This window comes from Camelus ferus, chromosome 6 (assembly GCF_009834535.1).
Source record: "Camelus ferus isolate YT-003-E chromosome 6, BCGSAC_Cfer_1.0, whole genome shotgun sequence".
Classification (NCBI taxonomy): Eukaryota; Metazoa; Chordata; class Mammalia; order Artiodactyla; family Camelidae; genus Camelus; species Camelus ferus.
In genome coordinates, this window is record NC_045701.1 from 20,917,450 (window position 1) to 20,938,962 (window position 21,513).

At 48.1% G+C, this 21,513-nt stretch overlaps 1 protein-coding gene across 1 annotated transcript; it reads left to right on the top strand.

The window, feature by feature from the left end:
• Positions 1-3,433: 3,433 nt before the first annotated feature.
• EPB42 (erythrocyte membrane protein band 4.2) lies at positions 3,434-21,388 on the top strand. Its single transcript, XM_006178902.2, is given in 14 exon segments — positions 3,434-3,801; positions 3,804-3,859; positions 5,862-6,039; positions 6,635-6,865; positions 9,800-9,918; positions 10,767-10,871; positions 11,780-11,957; positions 12,568-12,706; positions 12,983-13,086; positions 13,801-14,043; positions 15,128-15,424; positions 16,456-16,613; positions 17,738-17,871; positions 19,725-21,388. Coding segments are annotated over 14 exon segments (2,151 nt in total). The 5' UTR covers positions 3,434-3,755; the 3' UTR covers positions 19,888-21,388.
• Positions 21,389-21,513: the final 125 nt, after the last annotated feature.

A 21,513-nucleotide genomic window follows, 5' to 3' on the forward strand; every position in this document is an offset into this window, starting at 1 on the left:
ACATCTTACAGAGGCAATGACCTCTGAAGTACTTGGAATGTTTCAGGTACTGCACTCTCAGACTCTCTCACGAATCCTGATTTTAACACCAGTGTTCTTTTACTCTTTCCCTCAATAAATATTCGCTGAATTTCTACTAGGTGCCAGACTCTGATAGGCACTGAGGACATAAGAAGGACCAAGGCCTGCCCTCATGGAGCTCAAGTCTAAGCATGCAGAGAATGAGAAACAGGAAGTTATAATACAGAGGGTGAGAACCACTATTGCGTGAACACAGGATGTTGTGGAGCATGAGGAGGAGCAACTAGTCCAGTCTGGGGACTGTGGATCAAGGAAGACTTCCTGGAGAAAGTGGCATTTAAGCTAAATGCTAAAAAGCCAGGAGTTAGCCAAATAGACTCCAGGTTGAAGGGGTGGGGGTGGAGTAAAGCAGTCAGGAACTGCAAGTCATTCAGACAGCTAGAGATCAGAGCAGGAGGGAGCAAGCTGCAGGGGAAAAAATGTGGCAAGAGCCTGGAGGGAGGGGAAGGGAAGAGCTTCAAGTGACAGTCTAAGGAATTTGGCCCACGATCACCCTCAGGCATCTGTTTCCTCTAAGCCTTGGATCACAGTCATTGCCCGTGATGTCAATGCTTAAAGTTGATTCTATTTTGCAGAGCTCAGCAGACTTCGCATAATTTGAGAAGCACTTAAAGGACAATTAGTTCTTCACCTTGGTCTGTCAGAAGACCTTGCAATTCCCATTAGGGTCACTCCTTAGAGTTAGGGCCTTCCTTGAATGTGAAGGTTGTCTTTTATCCATTCATTTAACATTTATTGAGTACCTTTGTGTAGACTATTCTAGGCCCAGGGATAGAACAGTAAACAAGGCAAACAAGGTCCTCCCCCGATCCATTTCCAACTCCCAACCCCCAACCCTAATGGAATTCAGCACAGGCAGACCTCAGAGATATTGCAGGTTCAGTTCCAGACCACCGCCATAAAGCAAATATTGCAATAAAATAAGTCACAAATATTTAGGTTTCCCACTACATACAATAGTTATGTTTACACTGTATAGTAGTCTATTAAGTGTACAACAGCATTATGTCTAAAGAAGCAACGTACACACCTTAATTAATACTTTATTGCTAAAAATTGCTAGTCATTTGACAATGCGGGGTTGCCACAAACCTTCAATTTCTCATGTTTCCCATTCCCCTTTCCCCAGCTCAACCAAACCACAGCAGTATCTGTCCCATCCTAGGCTCCTTCAAAAGTGACCCAGCTGAAGGACAGCCAGAGAGTGGATATGTGTAACTCCACGGAAATTGTATCAAGAAAGAAAAGATTCTCTTTGCTAGCACTGGAAATGAAACAAAATTCAAAAGAGGAGCCAGCCCATGACTCCCCCATTGCCCTCCCAGGTAGGGGCCTGGCAGTGGTGAAATCAGTCTTCTGGTCAGCCTTTTCTTATCCTTGCAAATTTTTTTTTTAATATTAACACAGAATATATTCCTATGGTACAAAGATACTAAAGGATATAAAGGGGGGGGGGGAAAAGCCTTACTCTCAGGCCAGGAGCAGGAATAACTTTCCAGAAATCTTTCATGAAACACAAGCAAATTCATATATATTCTCCCCTACACACACCTTTACGCAGAGGTAGCATACTCACTGTTCACACTGTCCTCTACCTTGTTTATTTCATTTACCAATAGAGCTGGGAGACTGTTTCATATTAGTTTATATAGAACTACTTCATTCTCCTTCACACCTGTATAGTAGTCTATTAAGTGCATATTCCATAATTTATCTATCCAGTGCCTTATTTTTGGACATTTAGGTAGTTTCCAAAATTTTGCTACGTTAACTACCAGTGGAATGGATACACTTGTGTAAACTTCATTTTATGCATGTTTGATTATTTGCATGATAAAATGTCTAGAAGTGGAATGGCTGATTCAAAACTATGAACATTTAAAATTTTGGTAGATATTACTTAATTTCCCTCCATAAAGCTGTACCAATTTACACTCATACCTAACTATTTCCCCAAACCATACTAACTCAGAAAGTTGTCAAATTATTTTATCTTTGCCAATCTTATAGGTGAAGAAAATTATATCCCAGGGTAGTTATTTGTATACACACAAATCTATTCTTTTTCAGATTCTTTCCCATTATAGGTTATTACAAAATATTGAATATAGTTCTCTGAGAATATAGGCCCTTTTTGTTTATCTGTTTTATATATAGTGGTGTGTATCTGTTAATCTCAAACTCCTAATTTATCCCTCCCCTACCCCTTCCTCTTTGATAACCATAAATCTGTTTTCTGTATCTGTGAGTCTGTTTCTGTTTTGTAAATAAGTTCATTTGTATCACTTTTTTAGATTCCACATATAAGTGATATATGGTATTTGTCTTTCTCTGTCTGATTTACTTTGCTTAGTAAGCTAATCTCTAGACACATCCATATTTATATCTTTTTTTTTTAACATCTTTTTAGATATATTTAGGTCTTTTAGAAATTCCCTTTGAATCTTACAATCAGCTTTTTCAGTTTCAGAGAAAAAAAATTGTTAACATTTTTCTTGGGGATGCATTAAACTTAAGATCAGCTTATTAAATCATCTTATCTCTTATAATCATTTTTTAGTAGATTCATACTTTCCGGGTAAAAATCATAACATCTTCAAATAATGAACAAACTTACCTCTTCATTTCTCATAAAGAATCGTTTTGGGGGGAGTGAAAAGTAGCAGCTTCACTTTTTTGCATAATAAAATCCTTCAAATAGGTAATGGTTCAAAGTTTGAAAGTATAAACCAGTAAACAGCAGGAAATCACCTGCCTACCCGACTCCCCAGCTCCCCTCCCCACAGAAAACCAATGTTCTGTGTAGTCTCTTTCACATCCCTCTCTAGACATGCTGTATATATGCAGGCCAGTCCAGCTGCCCCTGAGAGAGTTTCTGGTGACACAGTCTCAGAAGCCCAGATAAAACCTGGGCTTTAGAAGGCCAAAGAGGCCCAAATAGGAGCTCCTCCCCTGTGCCATCTCCTCGCTGACTGCACAAGTAGAAATAGGAAAGACAGAGGCCCTAAGTCCTGGCATAGTTCCAGCCCTTCTCTGGCAGCATCCCAGACCTGGCAGGCTTGGAGAGCCAGGGCTCTAGCTTCTGTTTTTAGGGCCTTTATTTTTCACCCACAAATTCTACCTCCTAATCTCTTTCACAGATGAATCCCAGACACACATGTTCTCTTTGTATTATCAAAACAGCCCATAAACATCTAACTATTTGCAGCTCATGATATGTTTAGGGCCTGAGTTTGAGTTGGATAGGGGCCTCCCTCCAGAGTCTTCCAGTGTTATCCAGGTAACATCTCTGAGGATCTCTTGAGGCCACTGAAGCAAGAGGCTTAAAAGTTTACCTGGGTTTCTCCCACTGGCAGGTCATACCCCACTCCACCCCCGACTCCAGGCAGCCAGACATACCCCTGTCTGGGCCTCCTGACACAAGAGATAAGATGAGAAAGAGTAACTCCCAGCAACTGGTCCAAGAGATACCAGTGGGGAAGGAGTAGGAGAGATAAACACATGGAGAAACTCACAGGAGGAACAGAAGGAAACTCCACTGTTCATAGATTCGTAAGTCAACAAAAGTGCCTTCATCATTTTCTGCCTGGAAGACAGATTCTGAGAGGGTGCTCAGAGCAACAGTTCGAGACAGGCATTTCCTGTGGTCAAGTGGACAAGAGCAGCCCACAGCCATGCAACAGGGTGAGCCAAGCCAGCTCTCCACGGGGCTTACTGGACTGTTGTAGCTCCTCCATCATTACATGTTTTCATTAGAAGAAGCAGGATGGTGGTGGGGGTGACGGTGTTAGGGCTATGGCAGGTGGACAGCTCATGGGCGCTGCTGATGGAGAGGCTTAGATGGGGGGAGTGGTAGTGGGTGCTGGTGGCTGTGGAGGTAATGGTTGTGTGACTGGTGGGAAGGGTAGTAGCAGATGCTGGTAGCAGTAGAGATGATGGTGGTGAGGTTCTGCTGGGGAGTGGTGCTATGTTGGGGAGTGGTGCTGTGGTGGAGGTACTGGTGGTGTGGCTATGGAGTGGCAATAGAGTAGCCTGTTGGTGGTAAACTAGTCATAGTTGTGATGACGGTGGTTAAGATGGTGGTGGTGGTGAAGTGGATTTTTTTTTTTTTGATTGAAGTATAGTCAGTTTACAAAGTTGTGTCAATTTCTGGCATACAGCGTAATAGTTCAGTCATACATATACATACACATATTCATTTTCATATTCTTTTTCATTATAGGTTACTATAAAATATCGAATATAGTTCCCTGTGCTTTACAGTAGGAACTTGTTTTTTTAATCTATTTTATATATAGTAGTTATTATCTGCAAATCTTAAACTCCCAATTTATCCCTTCCCACCCTTTCTCCCACTGGTAACCATAAGTTTGTTTTCTATGTCTGTGAGTCTGTTTCTGTTTTGTAAATAAGTTAATTTGTCTTTTTTTTATATTTCACATATAAGCAATATCATATGATATTTTTCTTTCTCTTTCTGGCTTACTTCACCTAATTAGAATTACATTCTCCAGGTCCATCCATGTTGCTGCAAATAGCATTGTTTTATTCTTTTTTATGGTTGAGTAGTATTCCATTTTGTGTGTGTGTGTGTGTGTGTGTGTGTGTGTGTGTGTGTGTGTATCACAATTTCTTTATCTTATCATCTATTGATGAGCATTTAGGTTGTTTCCATGTCTTAGCTATTGGAGATAGTGAACACTGGGGTGCATGTATCTTTTTGAATTAGAGTTCTCTTGGATATATGCCCAGGAGTGGGATTGCTGGATCATATAGTTAAGTCTATTTTTAGTTTTTTGAGGAATCTCCATACTATTTTCCATAATGGCTGCGCCAAACTACATTCCCACAAACAGTATAGGAGGGCCTCCTTTTCTCCACAGTCTCTCCAGCATTTATTGTTTGTGGACTTTTTAATGGTGGTCATTCTGACCAGTGTGAGGTGATACCCCAAGACTCTCCTCCCTGGGTTATGGTACATCTGGGAGATGACCCCGGGAAAGCACGAGTGTAATAGCCTCAAGGCAAGATGGGAGAGAAGGGATGGAGGAATCAGGGAATCCAACTAAAAGGGGCAGAGGCGGACATTAGGCGAGAAAATAGGCAGAACCAGAGGATGCAGAAACCTCAGGGGCCTCTGTTAGCACATTTACAAGTTCTCATTGTAAAACGAGAATTGCTGGATAGAAGGTTATAATACTCACAGGGCTTCCTCCTTCTAGGGTTTTTCTGGGCTGCCAGGTAACTTTTTCATGAGCCTTTAGGTAAAAGAGCCACATATGATCTCGAGTGAGTTGGTCCTACTCTCCGGGCCTTACTCTTCTCATCTATAAAACAAAAGAATTAGACTCAGTAATTTCAAAACCAGCTCTAAAAATTATCTGATTGTGTTCTAAGAAAAAAATGAGTAGTGATGGGCAAAATTCAGATTTTATTCATTGTTTTTGGATTGGGACCAGAAAAGGAGGTCAACGACGAGAACAAGCATTCCTCTCATTAATAATAAGAGTGGCAGCCCTACTTAGTGGGACTTACTGCGTGTCTGACACTGTGCCGAGTGTATTATGTGCATTATCTCATTTGATTTCCACAATCCTGCAAAGAGGGATGATTTGTCTAAGGAAGAGGAAACTGAGGCTCAGAGCGGTTAATTTACTTGCCTGAGGTGGCACAGTAAGTAAGTTGAGCCAAGTGTTTGAACCCTGGTCTCTGTGACTTTTATTACATTGTCACATTCACCTAATCTCCATGATTTCTTTCTTTCTACAACAGGCCTGCAGATAAAGAGCTGCAACTTTCAGGAAGCAAAAAACAATGCAGAGCACCACACCGATGACATCAGCACCCAGGACCTCATTGTGAGGAGGGGGCAGCCCTTCACCATCAGCCTGCACTTCCAGGCTCCGGTCCACACATTTCTGTCCACCCTGAAGAAAGTCACCCTCGTTGCGCAAACTGGTGAGTAGGGTGGGCCTCGACCTCTTTGGCAGCAGGACTGGGGGGTTCTTTCTTCAGCAACCCCTCAGGGAACCAAGGGGCAAATGGCTCAGGCTGTGCCTGGACCTCAAGAAGTATGAGATCATATGCACAATAAATAGCATTTATTATGATTCAGAAGAATCAGAATGCTCAGCTGCATTAGCACTAAGTGGCTCCTTTTGGTTGCAAATATAGTATCGATTTTGTAGAACAGCGTGAATGGGATTTAATCTAGATGAACATTTATTTGTTGAATCTGTACTACACGTCAGCTGTTGGTCCACGGGCTTTACCTGCAATGTCTCATTAAGACCTCACATCGGCCCTGTGAAGGAGACATTATTACTACCCCCTTCTTATACACTATGAATCTTTTCTAGATGGAGGTCCATGGGTGCTGACAACCTAGACCTCTCCCATCACCCTTTCCTGCCTCCCATTACTGGATGGGCTGCTTTTATTCTCCTTCTCTAAAACCAATTTTCACCTGCTCCAACTTTGTGATAGTTCACTTTGTTACTCTGGGTTGTGGTCAAGAAGTCCAAATGACCAATTCAGTTCTGTGTGACTGCAGGGGAGCAGCCTTCTGAGGCCAACAGGACCCAAACCACGTTCTCAATTTCCAGTCTGGGCGACCAGAAGTGGTGGAGTGCAAAGGTGGAGGACAGAAACACCTGGTCCTGGATCATCTCTGTGACCACGCCCGCAGACGCTGTCATTGGCCACTACTCACTCCTGCTGCAGGTTTCGGGCAGGAGGCAACACCTGGGCCAGTTCACGCTGCTCTTTAACCCCTGGGGTCGAGGTGAGTTTGGACCTGGGCCAGCCTGGGCTGCACAGGATTCAAGGCCCAGGAGCTGGGCGCAGCTCTGGCAGAGTGTGACTCCTCCAGGCCCCAGGGGACAGCTCCCTGTAGGGCAGCACCAGCACTCAGCTACTGTGGTGCCTGCTCCCTGGATGAATGAATGGCCTCTCAGATCCAGGGTCCTATCTTGGTGTGACCTTGGCTGGAGCAGCCTGGAGCTTCCCAGTGAAAGGCTTGTCTGGTGCCACTCCACTCAGGCTACTTGGTCACAGAAGCTGAGATTCACCGACATAACCCTCGAAGAATGACCCTCCACTGTAACAGGACAGGGGCTGAGCTGGTACCCGCTCCAGGAATAGAGGCGACCTGAGGGACAGGCTTCACTGTTCCCTCCTTGTCTGTCTCCAGAGTGAATCCAGGTTTTGAGGGACCTGAGTTTTATAGAATTTGGGGGACATTCTTTAAGAAAAAGAGCACAGAATTTTGAATCGCTTAGGCCCCTCCCTGGGCCTGATGGGGTCTGTGCTGGTAAGGGGCTGCAGCTTCACAGTCACTCTGCTGTTTCGCTAACTCTGCTTCTCCACTTGTTAGTTCTGTCCTCACTACAGACTGCTGGGTCCTCTCCACACTGACGCGTCCATGTATCTGCCCAGAGCGGCAAATTAAACAGCCAGCCTCTCCTAACTCAGCAGCCCCAGGGTGGGCTTTCCTGGGGTCAGGTGACCTCCCACAGCCCAGCCAGTGGCCACCTCTGGCAAAGCTCAGCCCTGGCTGTCAGGGTGACTTCCTCTATAAAAGGTCAGCAGACGTGGATGACGTGCCCCAAATGGGAGCCAAGAGAACATCTCTTCCTTCCCATCCTGAAGATCGAGTCTTTCCTTTTTGAATCTGCCACTCCTGACCCTAATCCTAAGGGCTCCCTAAGGGGTTGTTTGGGGGGATAAAAGACAATTTCTTCCAGCTTGCCTGTCCTTGCTACCCTAGACAAGTCTTTTCCTTTCAAGACTTTACTCCCAGCCCGAAGGGGGCCTCACCACAAGGCAGGGCTGAGAACAGGGGAATGAGAAGAAATCTTCCCAGGTTCCCACAGACCATACCCCTGGACCCCTCTTCCTGACGCCCTTTCTGTGTGGCCCCTGAATCCCAGTGGGCTCCCCATCTCCACTTCTTTTGCCCAGGCTGCGGTTCTCCAGTGCCCCCTCCTCCAGATGGCCTCAGATTTCCTCAGTTCAGGCCCTTCATTCCTGCTCCAAGGGGTTTGGCAGGTGGAATGATGGGAACCAGTGTCTATTCCACTGCCCTGCCCCATGTGGGTGAGTGTGGATTTGGGGCCCCTTTAGCCAGGGGAGGCCCCATGGCTCTCCACGCACTGACAGAAAGACTCTCAAGCCATTTCCTTCCAAAGCTGAGGCTGTAATGTACCTGCCTCGCTGACTCTGAGCCCACATCCAAAGCTGGGCCCTGACAGCCAAGCAAAGATACAGCAAAGGCAGTTCTGGGACAGTGCTTGGTTCAGAGGGAAGTCACAGTCTTGACTTTGTGCCAGGATTCCCGACTCCATGCTCGGCTTGGAGGGACCTGCATAGGGAAGCCCTCTCTATGTGAGTGTGAGAGAGTGTGTGTGTGTGTGTGTGTGTGTGTGTGTGTGTGTGTATTTCTGTATGTGTGTGTTGGGGCAGGGGGGTGTCTGTCTGGCTAGGGTGAGTTGTTGGCACTCCTTATCTGGGAGGTAAGAGATTTTCAGAGATTATCAGGGACTTGGTCTCAGCATACTCAGAGATGGGGCTGTCCTGGATTCAAAAGGAAAATTTACATCCTATAATGAAACAGTCCTAGTTATAAGTAGGGAACTCTATAAAAGGGGGGGGGGGCTGCACCCAAGCAGAGAAGAGAAGGGGGAGCACCTGTGCTCTGATAACATACTTCCCAAAGCCCGCAGAGACTGGGGCCAAACACCTCAATTTGAAGCAATTTGCAAAGAAGTGACATCCAGCTGACTTCACAGACAGTACTCAGGGTGAGGGGTAGGATCCCAGGGCTCTTTGGGCACTTGGTTCTGTGATTTTAGGCCCCAGGTTTTTCGGGCTTCCTGATTTCTAATACCCCATCCTCCTGTTACTTTGAGTACCCTCACCCCAGTTGCATACCTGGGCAGATGGTTTGGAAACCTTTTCTCTTTCTAGTCCCCAGGAACTAATCTAACCACCCCCTACTCTACTCCTAGCACCAGGCAGAGAGAGACACTTGGCAAGGAGGGCAGGTCCCCCTGCTGCTCCCAGCTTCCTGGAGTGGGTGATGGCCTCCTTAAATTAGCCCCCACCCTCCTCACCATTCCTGCCCAACCCTTAGATAAAAGCAGCAGGAGAGGCACCGGGGAGGGACTGTGGGCATCCAAGACCCACTTGGGCACCCAGGGTGAAAAACAATACCCTGGCTTCTGCTCCACACAGCCCCGCACTCCCCCTGACCTGTCTCATCAGGAGCTTGTCTTCCCTTCTGCTCACCCCTGCCAACCTATGTTTGATCAGTTTTTCTGAAACACTTTTTTTAGTTGAATCTGTAGGAGAGACATAACAGACCCTCTGGGACACCCCCTGGGCGTTGCTAAATACTCTTGGGCCAACAGCATACTGGCTGCCAAGTGTTTTTGGGAACCAATAGGCTTTTTAAGGCTGGCTTGTTCCTGTCTACTGGCTGACCATGAAGGCTGCTGCGGCTGACCCAGGGACCCTGACCCCGCTCCTCACTCTCACCAGAGAGGAGGCCAGGTCCCAGTGTGGGGTGAAAAGAGGGCGTTCCTCCTCAGTCCCCATCAGGCCTGGAGCTGAGGGGAAGGCCTGCAGCCAAATCTGGCCTGAACAGGGAGAGCAGAGGCCTGGACGGGGGGCAGGCGTAGGACCCCACAGCCCCTCAGCCCTGCCTGCTTCTCTCCAGACGATGCTGTGTTCATAGAGAATGAGACTCAACGCAGGGAGTACGTGCTGAACCAGAATGGCCTCATCTACCTGGGCACGGCTGACTGCATCCAGGCTGAGTCCTGGGACTTCGGTCAGGTATAGGGGACCTCAGGGGCAGACGGGGGAACAGTGATTGCCCCATAACCTTCACTGGTCAGGCCAGAGTGGGCAGGTCCAAAGACTCCTGACACGAGGCCATTTCTTCATGCAGCTCCAGCCATGTGGTGCCTCTCTTCCCTCAGGGCCATCTCAGACCATCCTCACAACTTCCAGAGATTTCTTCCTAGAGACCATGCAAATCGAACCTCTGTTCAATCCCCACTGTCTACAGGATAAAAACTAAATCCCCTGGCTTGACACACAAGACCCTTCACAGCCAGGCAACTGCTTTCCTGTCCCCAAGAGCCACCCCATGCTCCAGCCCCTGGCCATCTCCTGAATATGCAGGCTGAATGACCCCTTTGCCAGGAAAACTTTCCCTCCTTTATCCCCTGGAAAACTCCTACCCATCTTTTAAAGCCCTCTGAAAGCCCCTCTCCACTGTGCTTCCAGGGTTGGATCTCTCCTAGAGCCCTGGCCACGTTGCTGAGATCTGTAGTCTCTGTGGTTACGTGTTCCCCTCACTCCTAACCACGAGCTTCTCAAGAGCAGGAGCTGCTGTGGTCTCCTCCCCATGCAGGGCAGCCTTGTCAGAAGCACTGGGAGCAAGTTACATGGAAAATGACAGAAATGAAGGGAAGAGACACAGCCCTGGTGCTCAAGAGTTCACACCATCAGGAGCCCAGGGGGCCCTGGGGGAGAGAGGGAAACGCCAAAACTCCTGCAGGACAAGGCAGGGAGGAGAGGAGCCATCCTCTGGGAGAAGGACGAGGGGACAGGGCTGACTGGTGGGAGGAGTGCCTGACCTGGGGACCCTTCATCATGGCCCCGTGTGGTCCTTACAGTTTGAAAAGGATGTCCTTGACCTCAGCCTGGACTTACTGTGCAGGGACAAGCAGGTGGAGAAGTGGGGCGACCCTGTGCATGTGGCCTGCGTCTTGGGCGCCTTGGTGAGTAAGGATGGGGTGGAGAAGGGGAGGCGATGAGAGGGCGGCCCTCTGACAAAGCTGCCCCACCTCTGTGGCCCTGGAAATCTTCAAATCACAAATGGTGCCCTCCTCCCAGCGTGAAGGGGATGGTCCCTGGAGAAAGGTCTGAGTCAGGAGGGGAGGACGATAGCATCCACGGGGGAGAGAAAGGCAAAGGGAGGTATCGTCCCTCAGGACACAAGACAGTGAGGACGACAACTGGCATGGATTTCCTCAGAGCGCTCCTCGCTCCCTGCCCCCTCTCCCCAGCCCAACCTGGGGACTTAGGTCCCCGGAAGGAAGGGGGTCAGGTCCATCTTACCCAGTGTTTGCTGCTAAGGTGGTCAAAGGGACTTGTTTTCACTTCTAAATTATTCTCATGAAGGTACCTTGGTGCCTTCTCGCTGCCTTTAGAAGTCCGTTCACAGGAGGAACGCGTTCCCCATTTCCTCATGAGGCTCCACATTCCCCTCTGAAAAGTGGGGGAGGGACAGGGCCTCCCTGCACGGAGCATGCGCGGCCTGAGGCCCCAGGTGCAAACGCTCGCTTGCGCTCCGCTCGCGGGAGTTAGGACCAGGCAGGTGAAGGAGCGGAGAAATCACCCCAGTGAGCGTCAGCCCGCCTGCTGCTCTTTTGTCTGAGCTTCGTTTACCATTGTGGCCCCTGAACCCCGGCTTCTGGAGGTCTTGTTAAAAAGGAGGATTCTGGGGCCCCACCCCTGGAGAGTACAACCCGGTGGGCCAGAAACGGTTCCTGCTGATTCCCAGGCAGGTGGTCTGCTCACCGCGCTGGGAGAACGGTGACGGTGACAGTGACAGCCCTCTTTACCCAGCGCCTGCAGGCTGTCCTGTCCCGGGACTTGCATAACGTCCACACATTTCCCCAAACAGCTCCACGCTCTCAAGGAGAAGCATGTCCTGCCCACGCCACAGATCCAGGACGCCCAGGAAAGGGCCTTGCTGAACAAGCGCCGGGGCAGCGCCCCGATCCTGCGCCAGTGGCTCAGAGGCGTGGGGAGGCCCGTGTATGATGGTCAGGCCTGGGTGTTGGCCACTGTTGCTTGCACAGGTACAGGGCAGGCTTGCCTGCCACACCCACACATCACCTTGGCTACTACATGGAGTGTCTGCCCTGCCTCTTGGGTGGCCCCTTGGCCTCCCATGTGGCAGGAGGGGTACATCTCCAAAAGCAGGCCCGGCCTCCTCTCTGCAGCAATTCCCTGCCTTCATCTCCCGTACCTGCTTCAGATGCCCCATCTGGCCAAGCCAGTCTCTCCCAACCAGCTTCTGCTCCTCTTCCCTCTTCAGCAAAGTGGGGCCCTTCTGGTGAGCTCTGCTCCCAAACTCACTTCTCCCTGAAGTTTCCCTGCCTCTGCCCCAGGAAATCCAGTCCCAGGCCTCTGTTGTGTATTCCATAGGCCTCCCCCTGTTGTGTTCTCTGCCTGCTCTGTAGCTTGTTTGTGCCTCATTTCTCGGCCTTTATATGGCCTGGACCTGGCTGGTGTCAGTTCTAACTTCCTGGTACCTGTGCCCTTTCTCTTTCCACAGTGTCACCTGGCATTTAAGATAGTGAAAGTGTCCAGGGTCCAGAGGAGACAAGGAAAATGCTAGTCATATCCTCCCCCACCCCATGTCCCAGGCCTCTCTGGTGCCCTGACCCTCTGCCCTCTTCCCTGCAGTGCTGCGAGGCCTGGGAATCCCTGCCCGCGTCGTTACCACATTCACCTCAGCCCAGGGAACTGGCGGGAGCCTGCTGGTAGATGAGTACTACAACGAGGAAGGGCTGCAGGTTGATGAAGGCGAGAGAGGCAGAATCTGGTGAGAAGACCAAAGGGAATGTGGTCCCAGGCCTGGGAGGGCTCCAAACCTGCATGGTGTCACCATGGGAACCCCCACCCCCACCCCCTGTGGCCCAGCTGAGAGTAGGCCTTCAAGACTCTTGGGGTCAGGGTCAGTTGTGGCGTATACACCCCTCCCTGGGAGTGTTGCCACCACTGCTACGCAGTGCCCCCCACCCCCCAGCATAACTGTCATTTCTAGGGCCTCTTCGCATTCTTTTTCTCCCACTTGAATTGTTCCCTTTGCTACCCTCAGGGTCTTCCAGACTTCCACGGAGTGCTGGATGGCCCGGCCTGCTTTGCCCCAGGGTTATGACGGATGGCAGATTCTGTACCCAAGTGCTCCTCAGGGAGGTAGAGGTAATGCCTGGGGGTGGGTCTAGGACCACCCTGGGCTGCACAGAGCTCGGAGAGGAAACAGGAGCAGCAGGTGGTCCAAAGGGGGTCAGCATCCCCTAAAAGAGGAGAAGCGGCAGGAATGATAATGGCCAGCAGAATGCTGACCTGATGCCCACGGGCTCATGGGGAGACCAGCCCCACTCAGAGCAACAGGCAAGGGAGCGGAGACTCAGTGAAGGGTCTTAAGGCTTTAAGGTCAGGGTCTTGCGGAGTGGGGCTTCTGAGGTTCTGGATGTGGATGAAGAGGGTAGCAGGATAGGCTCACACGCAAAGAAGGGAACTTCAGGGCCACAAGAGGATGGCTCTTCCTTTCCCAGGAACAGAACTGTCACAGAGCCTGGCACGTCCTAAGTGCTCAGTAAAGGCGACCTATTCCTATCGTATCTGTGTTCAAGCTGAGGCTTAGGAACTCCCGTGTCCTCTGGACCTCTGAGGTTCTTACCTGTCCGGTTTCTGAGAGGGCTCCTGCCATAGGTCATGACCAAAAGTACTGCCACTAAATAGTGAGTTTTCCCTCAGTAGTGCCCTCCCTGAAACCTGCCTAGTGCCCACCTCTGACCCTGATCTTATGGGAGGGACAACAGGGCACAGGATGGGGATTAGGGTGATGCAGCTCTGAGCCAAGCTGAGGCCTGGGCATGGTTCCTCTCACTCACTGACCTCTCTCTCCCTCAGCCTTAGGGGCCTGTGATCTGGTCCCGGTCAGAGCGGTCAAGGAGGGCACACTGGGGCTGACCCCAGCGGTATCAGACCTTTTTGCCTCAATAAACGCCTCGTGTGTGGTCTGGAAGCGCCATGAGGATGGGACACGGCAGCTGACCAACTCCAATACTAAGTATCTTGGCAACAACATCAGCACCAAGGGTGTGTACACTGACCGCTGTGAGGACATCACTCAGAAATACAAGTATCCTGAAGGTACTGGGCGGAGGAAGGCCCCAGGCTCCTCAGTACCCGCAACAGCCACAGAGGGAAATGGGTGGGCCAGACACACGCAGGCCAGAGAGAGGTGCAGTCCCTTCCCCATCATATACAACAGGATTTCTCAACCTTGTTTGACATTATTCACATTTGGGACCAGATAACTTTGTCGTGGGAAGGCTGTCCATCTATAGGATGTTCTATCCACGAGATGCCGACTCCCCCTCAATCACCACCACCAGCTGTGACAACCAGGAACACCTCCTGACATTTCCAAATGTCCCCTGGGGGCAAAATTGAGTGAGAACCACTGCTATAAAACAACACACTTAATACAATGCCCGGCTGCCAGGAGATGTCTCTCTCACACTCTCCTCCCACGCCCCGTTCCTTGTACTTCCCTCCATATTAGTTGATGGAACCCACCACCGTCCACCCATTTGTCCAAACAAGAGGGCATGCACTGTCCTTGAGCCTCCCCTTCACTGCCCCACACTACTCACACCCGTCTCCTAATCTCCTTCCCCACTGCCTGCACCTAATCCAAGGCCCCATCATCTCTGGTCTACAGTATTGCAGCAGCCTCCTAACTGGACCCCCGCCTCCAGTCTCTCCACCATTATTCCCTTTCCCTCTTACAGTTTCCAGAATGAGCTTCCTAAGACACAAATGTAATTATTTTACAGAATATTCCTGCTCCAGAATATTCCATAGCCTCCATTGTCTTCCGAATAAGTCCAAACTTCTTCACTTAGGAAGATTCAACTCCCTGCAAAACTTTCGTCAGAGACAGTGTGACTTGTACAAAAGCTAGCTTTCCCACTGCTCAAGGGGCAAATTCATAGCACTTGAAGAACTTGGTCATTGAGTGACTTGGAAGAGACATGCTATATCTGTGGTAGATCTACCTGAGACTTTTTCCCCAGACTTTTTCTTAGCTAAATATAGCCCTAGATGTTTGCATATCTCTTGTGACTGGCATTTGAGCAGCAGTGGGTAAATGAACCTTCATCCTGGGCTTTTATTAGAAGGGTCTATACGTACTAAGTAAGAGGCCTGCTTTGTTTATTCCATTCTTCAGGATCTCCTCAAGAAAAAGAGGTGCTGAAGAGAGTCCAGGAGAGACTGAAGGATAGGAAAGACAGTGGCGTCCAGCCTCCCAGTCTCGAGACTGACGATCCGCTATACCTCTTCTTGGAAGTACCCAGCTCCCTACCCCTGGGAGGGGATGTCAAGCTGTCCGTGAAATTGTTCAACCCCACTGACCATGAGAAGGAAGTGCAGCTGGCCATTGCACTGCAGGCGGTGTACTACAACGGCGTCCTTGCTGCCAAGTTCTGGAGGGAGAAGCTTCTCCTCACACTCAGGGCCAACTCAGGTAACTCTCTGTGGCTCCCTCCCCAGACACTCCACACACCAGCTCCCACCCTGGGTAGGCAGCAGCCACACAGCAGCTCCGGCAGATCTGAAGAGATGGCTGCTAGCCACTGGTGTGCCCTCTCCCCTTCTCTCACTCATCTAACACATGGTTACTGAGCTGCACACAGGAAAAAAGCCCACAATTCTGATTGCAGTCATACAAGTAAACAGACCATGGAGCTGTGTAAGAAGTGTTTGATAAGGTAATCAGAGTACAGTGGAGGGGGAGCATCTCATCCGGGCTGGAGCAGCCTGCCCCCAGGGAAATCGGACTGCCCTGGGTCTTAAAGGGTGACTAGGACAGTGTCGAACAGAAAAGTGAGTCATGGGTATTTCAAGCAGAAGGGACATGTGCCCACGTTCTTTGTCCTCCTTGACATTCTTATTTAATTGGTCTGGGATGGGATCCAGGCACTGGTATTTTTTCAAAGTTCCTTATGTTATTCTAGGGTTGAAAGTCCCTGGACAAGAGCAGTTGTTCTCAAACTTTGCCGCACATCAGAACCACCTGGGGGAAGTCTGATGCTCAGCCTGCACCCCAGACCAATTAAGTCAGAAACTCCATGGTTTGACCCAAACATCAAAAACTTTTTAAAATCCTTAGGTGATTCCAATGTGCAGGCAAGAGGATCAGTGGAACAGAGTTTGCCTACGTGACTGCAACAGCCTCCTGACCAGTCCCCCTGCCTCTTCCCTTTCCAAGGGTGGGAGGGGTGGAGTAGGGGAGTGGCATGAGAGCCGGAAGGGGCCAGGTCATGAAAAGTGTGTATATCCTGCTACGGAATGAGGTGGTTCACCACAACAGTAACTGGTGGTGGTGATGGTGGTGACAGGTGGGTTCTTGAGTGAGTTCAAATCTGAACTTGCTATGGCGAGTGAGGCATCTTTCTGGCTTCAGTGAGGTTCTGACTTCTTTGCGTTGTGTGGGAAACTACTACTGGTTTCTGGGGTACACCCCTTGGCACTGACTCCACCTGTTATGTGCTTCAGTTGAGACGATCTCCACCACCCTGTCCTCCAATTTGGAACAAACCCTGCCAGAGAACATTTTCCTGAGACTCACCGCCATGGCAACGCATTCCGAGTCCGGGCTTACCTGCTTTGCTCAGGAAGATATCGCCCTTTGCAGACCATACCTTGTCATCGAGGTAGGCACCAGTCATCCCCCAAATTGCAGGAGTTTGCTGCTACTGAGGTCCCCATTTCAGAAGAAACCGAGCCCCTCAAACTTCAGGACAGGTGACTGTGCTAAAGAACTACCAGGAAATGCTGGGTTGAGAGCATCTTCTCTTGAAAGAGATAGTTTCTTATATATGATATTAAGGTTTAAATCTTCCAGCTTTAGTTGATTAAGTAGGGGTTTCTAAAATCAGGGCCTTCTTGGGTGATGCCTCCATACTTATAGGAATAGTAATAGCCTATGGTTATTTAGCACTTTATATGCGTGCCAATGTATTTTCACCTCTCTTATGTCTTTTAATGCAAAAGCCCTGGGAGGTAGAACTGTCCCTATTATTCAGATGAGGAAACAGTCCCAGAGAGCATCATGCCCACAATCATAAAAATGGGATGTTCTAGAGGCTTAGGGATCTTGGTCCAGTCCTCTTTCCACATGTTTATTATGACCAAAATGAATGTGACCTGGTCTCTGCCCTGGAGGAGATTAGTGTTGGGTAAGGGAAATACAACGTGTGGTCTTCTATGTCAGCGCTTTAATAGACGTACAACATCGCTGTGGGACAAGTGAAGTAAAGGGGATTAATTTCAGCTGGTGGGCTTGGGGAAGACTTCGTGGAGGTGGCATTTGTGCTGGGCCTTGAAAAATGAGTAAGCTTTCAGTGCAGAGGTGGGGGAAGGCCACTGCAGACAAAAGACTGAACAAAAGAGGCCCTAAGGACGGGAGCCTGAGGGGTGTGCTGGGGTTGGAAAATGCCCAAAGAGGTTGGGATGTCTTTTAGTCAGGGGAAGAACAGATAAGCCTAGGGAGGTAGACTGGAGTCAGGATGTGAATGGCTCTGAATGCCAACCAAAGCTGAATTCTAAAGACAATGGGAAACTCTCCAAGGTTTCGAAGTGAAGGAAAGGCACCATCAGTGACGGTCAGTGATGGATCAAGGGTAAGAGTAAATGCAAGACCAGGTAGAGGAGTAAAGAGGTCAGCTGTGAGTTTGGGTGAGATGGCAGAGATAGGAGAGTAACGGAGGGGTTACAGAGAGGCTGGCCAGGAGGGGAAGGAGTGACTGCAGCTCAGTGTTCTCGGCATCTCCCACAGATGCCAGAGACAGCAGAGCAACATCAGCCTCTTACGGTCTTGGTCAGCATCCATAACTCTCTCAAAGCTCCCATGAAGGACTGTGTGATCTCCATCCGCGGAAGGGGGCTCATTTACAGAGAGAAGAACTACAGGTAAGAGACTGCAAGCTTCTTACAGAAACATCTCAACTGTCAGAGAGGCAGGGACCCATGATTAATGACTATCTTTTTGCTGTGTCCATGAAGACAGAGCAAACACCTGCCAAAGTTGAACTAAAGGATTAGGGCCTCCCTCATCCTGGGGCCACCAATGTCTACAGGGGTTCAGGAGTGAGGGAGGCTGTGTGCCCCTGGGCACCTGACGCTGGCTGCTGCCCTGGTCATGCAGGAAGAGCACGGGTATTGCTGGTGAATGCAGGTGAGGGGGCTAGGGCTGGGCGCCAGGGAACATCACAGGGAGGGTAGGCTGCCTCTCAGTGCAGCCAGAGAGCTGCATTCTACCAGTGATGCCATGGTAGAGAATTTTGTTTATTTACGTATTCCCTTTTGTCCCTATTCCCTAGTCCCATTCCCAAAACCACTCTTCATCTCCTTTTGTTAGTACGTGGGAAATGTGTACTCTTGCTTCATGAGCCTCTATTTTTAACTTACATAAATGATGTTATGCCTAATTCTTTTTCTTACTTTTCACACAGAACTATGTTTTTCAGATTCATCCACACATGTCAAGTCCATTGCTTCCACTACATCTTACTCCATGGTGCCATCCCTCATTTCCTCCCACCCCACGCCACTCCACAGCCACCCCACACTGCCTCCAACTCCCACACCACAAATACTGTTGCAGTGAACATCCTCACACCTGTCCCCTTATACACTTGCTTGAAACTTTGTGTCTATGGGGGCAGATATATGCCCAGGAATGGAATTGCTGAGTCACAGGATATAATCCAGTTTGAACAGGTACTGTAAGATTTCTTTGCAGAATTGCTACAACTCCCTTCAGCAGTACTCGACAGTTTCTCTATTCCTACCATTCCTCCACTCTTGGCAATACCCAGCTTTCTCTTTTTATCCAGTCTAATAGGAATAAGGTAACACCTCATTATTCTTTTAACTGGCAGCTTTTCATATTTTTATTAGCCTTTTCCATTTCTTCCTCTGTATAGTTTGTTCTTAACTATGCCCACTTTTCTCTTGGTGTTCCTGACTTTTTTCCTTGTCAATTTGTAGGCGTTCCCTGTAAAGTCCAGGTTATTAGTCCATTGTTGGTTTCAGAGGTTGCAAGTATATTCATTCATTACTGTTCCTTCTCTCATTACATCCACTGCATCCTCCGCTGAATACACACAGTTTAGTTTCATGATGCATCCTCCTACCACCCCTGAGGTCCCTGACAGGTTGAGTGATTGCTGAGCCACTGCCTCAGCCTCAAGAAACTCAATGAGTCACTCTTGCCAATAAGTTGAGAGCAGGGACTGCTAACATTTAACCAACTTCTGTGGGCTCCCAGATCAACTGTGGAGCACAGCACCTCAGAAGAAATCTGCACCATTCCCTCAGTCACCATAAGACGGTCCACAGACAGGCCAGGAGGTTGCTAATAGGGCTGCAAACACCACCTGTTAACACACTGCTAGCTTCTCAATATGCCCACTGCACCCACTGCAGTTAGCAATGTGAGGGTTCCAAAACCACAGCTTTCCCAAACATACCCCAGTACTATTACCAGGAATGGGGCCAGACTGAAGTCACAGATAAAAGAAACAACAGGTGCAACTCGGAAGCCCTTAGAATAGTATATTTCTCTTCTCAACCATACAACTGCTTACCATAGGAGGCGCCTGTCTTCCATCCCCTTCAAACCTCCTCTGTTTTAAATGCAAGTTACTTGGATGTTTATTTATTCATCCCACCTCTTCAAGTAGGGAAGGTTCAGAGTCACTGGGACCAGCAAAGCAGTGAACCTGGGACAGAACTAGCACCTGCCTTCTCCTTTATTTCAGATTAAGTTCGGTGCAGCCCGGAGATACCTTGCACACCCAATTTGAGTTCACACCAATGCATGTTGGACTCCAGAGGCTCACTGTGGAAATGGACTGCAACTTGTTCCAGAACCTAACCAACTTCAGAAGGGTCACCGTGGTACCCTCTGAACCTCCAGCTTAAACTGCCAACTCCAGCATCACTCTCCCCAACCAACCCTTTGAATCTACAACCTAAAACCAAACATGTTGGGAAGAGAAACGGCTTTTATCAGACAAATGAATCTCTGTTCAAGTTGAGCAGAAGAGTGACCAAGGACAAAACTAGTTTCCCAGAAATTAATAGAAAAGACATTCACTTCTGTCACAAGGCACCCATGAAAACTAGCTGCATTTAGTTTTCCAGAATAGAAATTACTGGGCTTGAGAAACAACAAGAAGCCTTTGTAAAGATAATCAGATAAGTAAATTCAGATTTTTCGAGTTCAGGGTGTTTCATAACCATTTCATGGCTCATTAACATATTCATTAGTTTATAGGTAAGGAAAAGAACCTAACATTTAAGTCATTCTTCTATTTCTGATGAAATGGGACAATATTAGCTAAAAATGGGATTTTTAGGTAATCCTAAAATTACACTGATTGGTGCCATCCCTGACCATTATCCTTAAAGATCCAAGGATTGCTGAACAAGGTTATAAAATACACAACATAAAACCTGAGCACAGAATGATCTAGATTCAGCTACAGATAAGTCCTTATTAGAGTTAAGTATCATTAAATATTAAATATCCTACAATTAAGTCTGATGTTAATAACATAAACTTGGTCCAGTTGAGAAATACACAAATATTAAGTATATAGAAAAGAGGCCCTATAAAAAAAAGAGAAAAGAACTGGACTCCTTTTGCACCAAGTTACAAATTTTTTTGTTTACATTTTGTTGTTTTGGTACTCTTGGTTTGATTTTTGTTCCTTTTCTTTAGAATACTTGTTAAAAATACAGAATGGCACTTTATAAAAGTAAATTAAAACTCCTGACCTAAGGAATTTCAACCCCAAGAACACACTAGTTTCTCAAAAGAATGGCTGCTGGACTTGGAGGGCATTATGCCAAATGAAGTAAATCAGAGAAAGATACATACTGTATGGTATCACTTATATGTGGGATCTAAAAAATGTAACAAACTAGTAAACACAACAAAAAAGAAGAAGGGTTGGGGGAGGAAAAAAAAAAATCTGCTGTTGCTGATTATACCCAAAGAGGACCATGGGGACATCAGAAGGGCAGATACGAGGAAGCACATCAATACAAGACAAAAGACCGGCATTAGAGATGTAGAGCCCTGTAGTACAGGCATAAGGCCTAAGTCAGGTCACCTGAATATACATCACTGTATACCTTGCTTCCCAAGATGTGATCTTCCAGACTGATTCAAAAATATAATTAGCTGGTGATGGTTTTGCAAAAGGATTAAGAGAAGAGGCCCTTAAAATTATATAAACTCTCTTATACATTAAAAAATTTTGTACTTACATTCGGGGCACGTAATACAAAAGAACAACAATACAAGTACGTATAAGGAAAACAAGTCCATTCAATAAGGTGGACAAACCTAACAACTGAGCTTGTTAACCTAAAAAATAAAATAGCCAGTTATATTACCAGCAAAATGGGTTTATTCGGGAACAGCGGAAAAAACTTGCAATTCAGGGCAAGCAGGCTACAGTAAAAAGCCACAGGCAAGTTCCATAAACAAAGGAGGAAGTTGGGAACAGTTGTTTTGAACAAAAGCCATGAAGGAAAGTG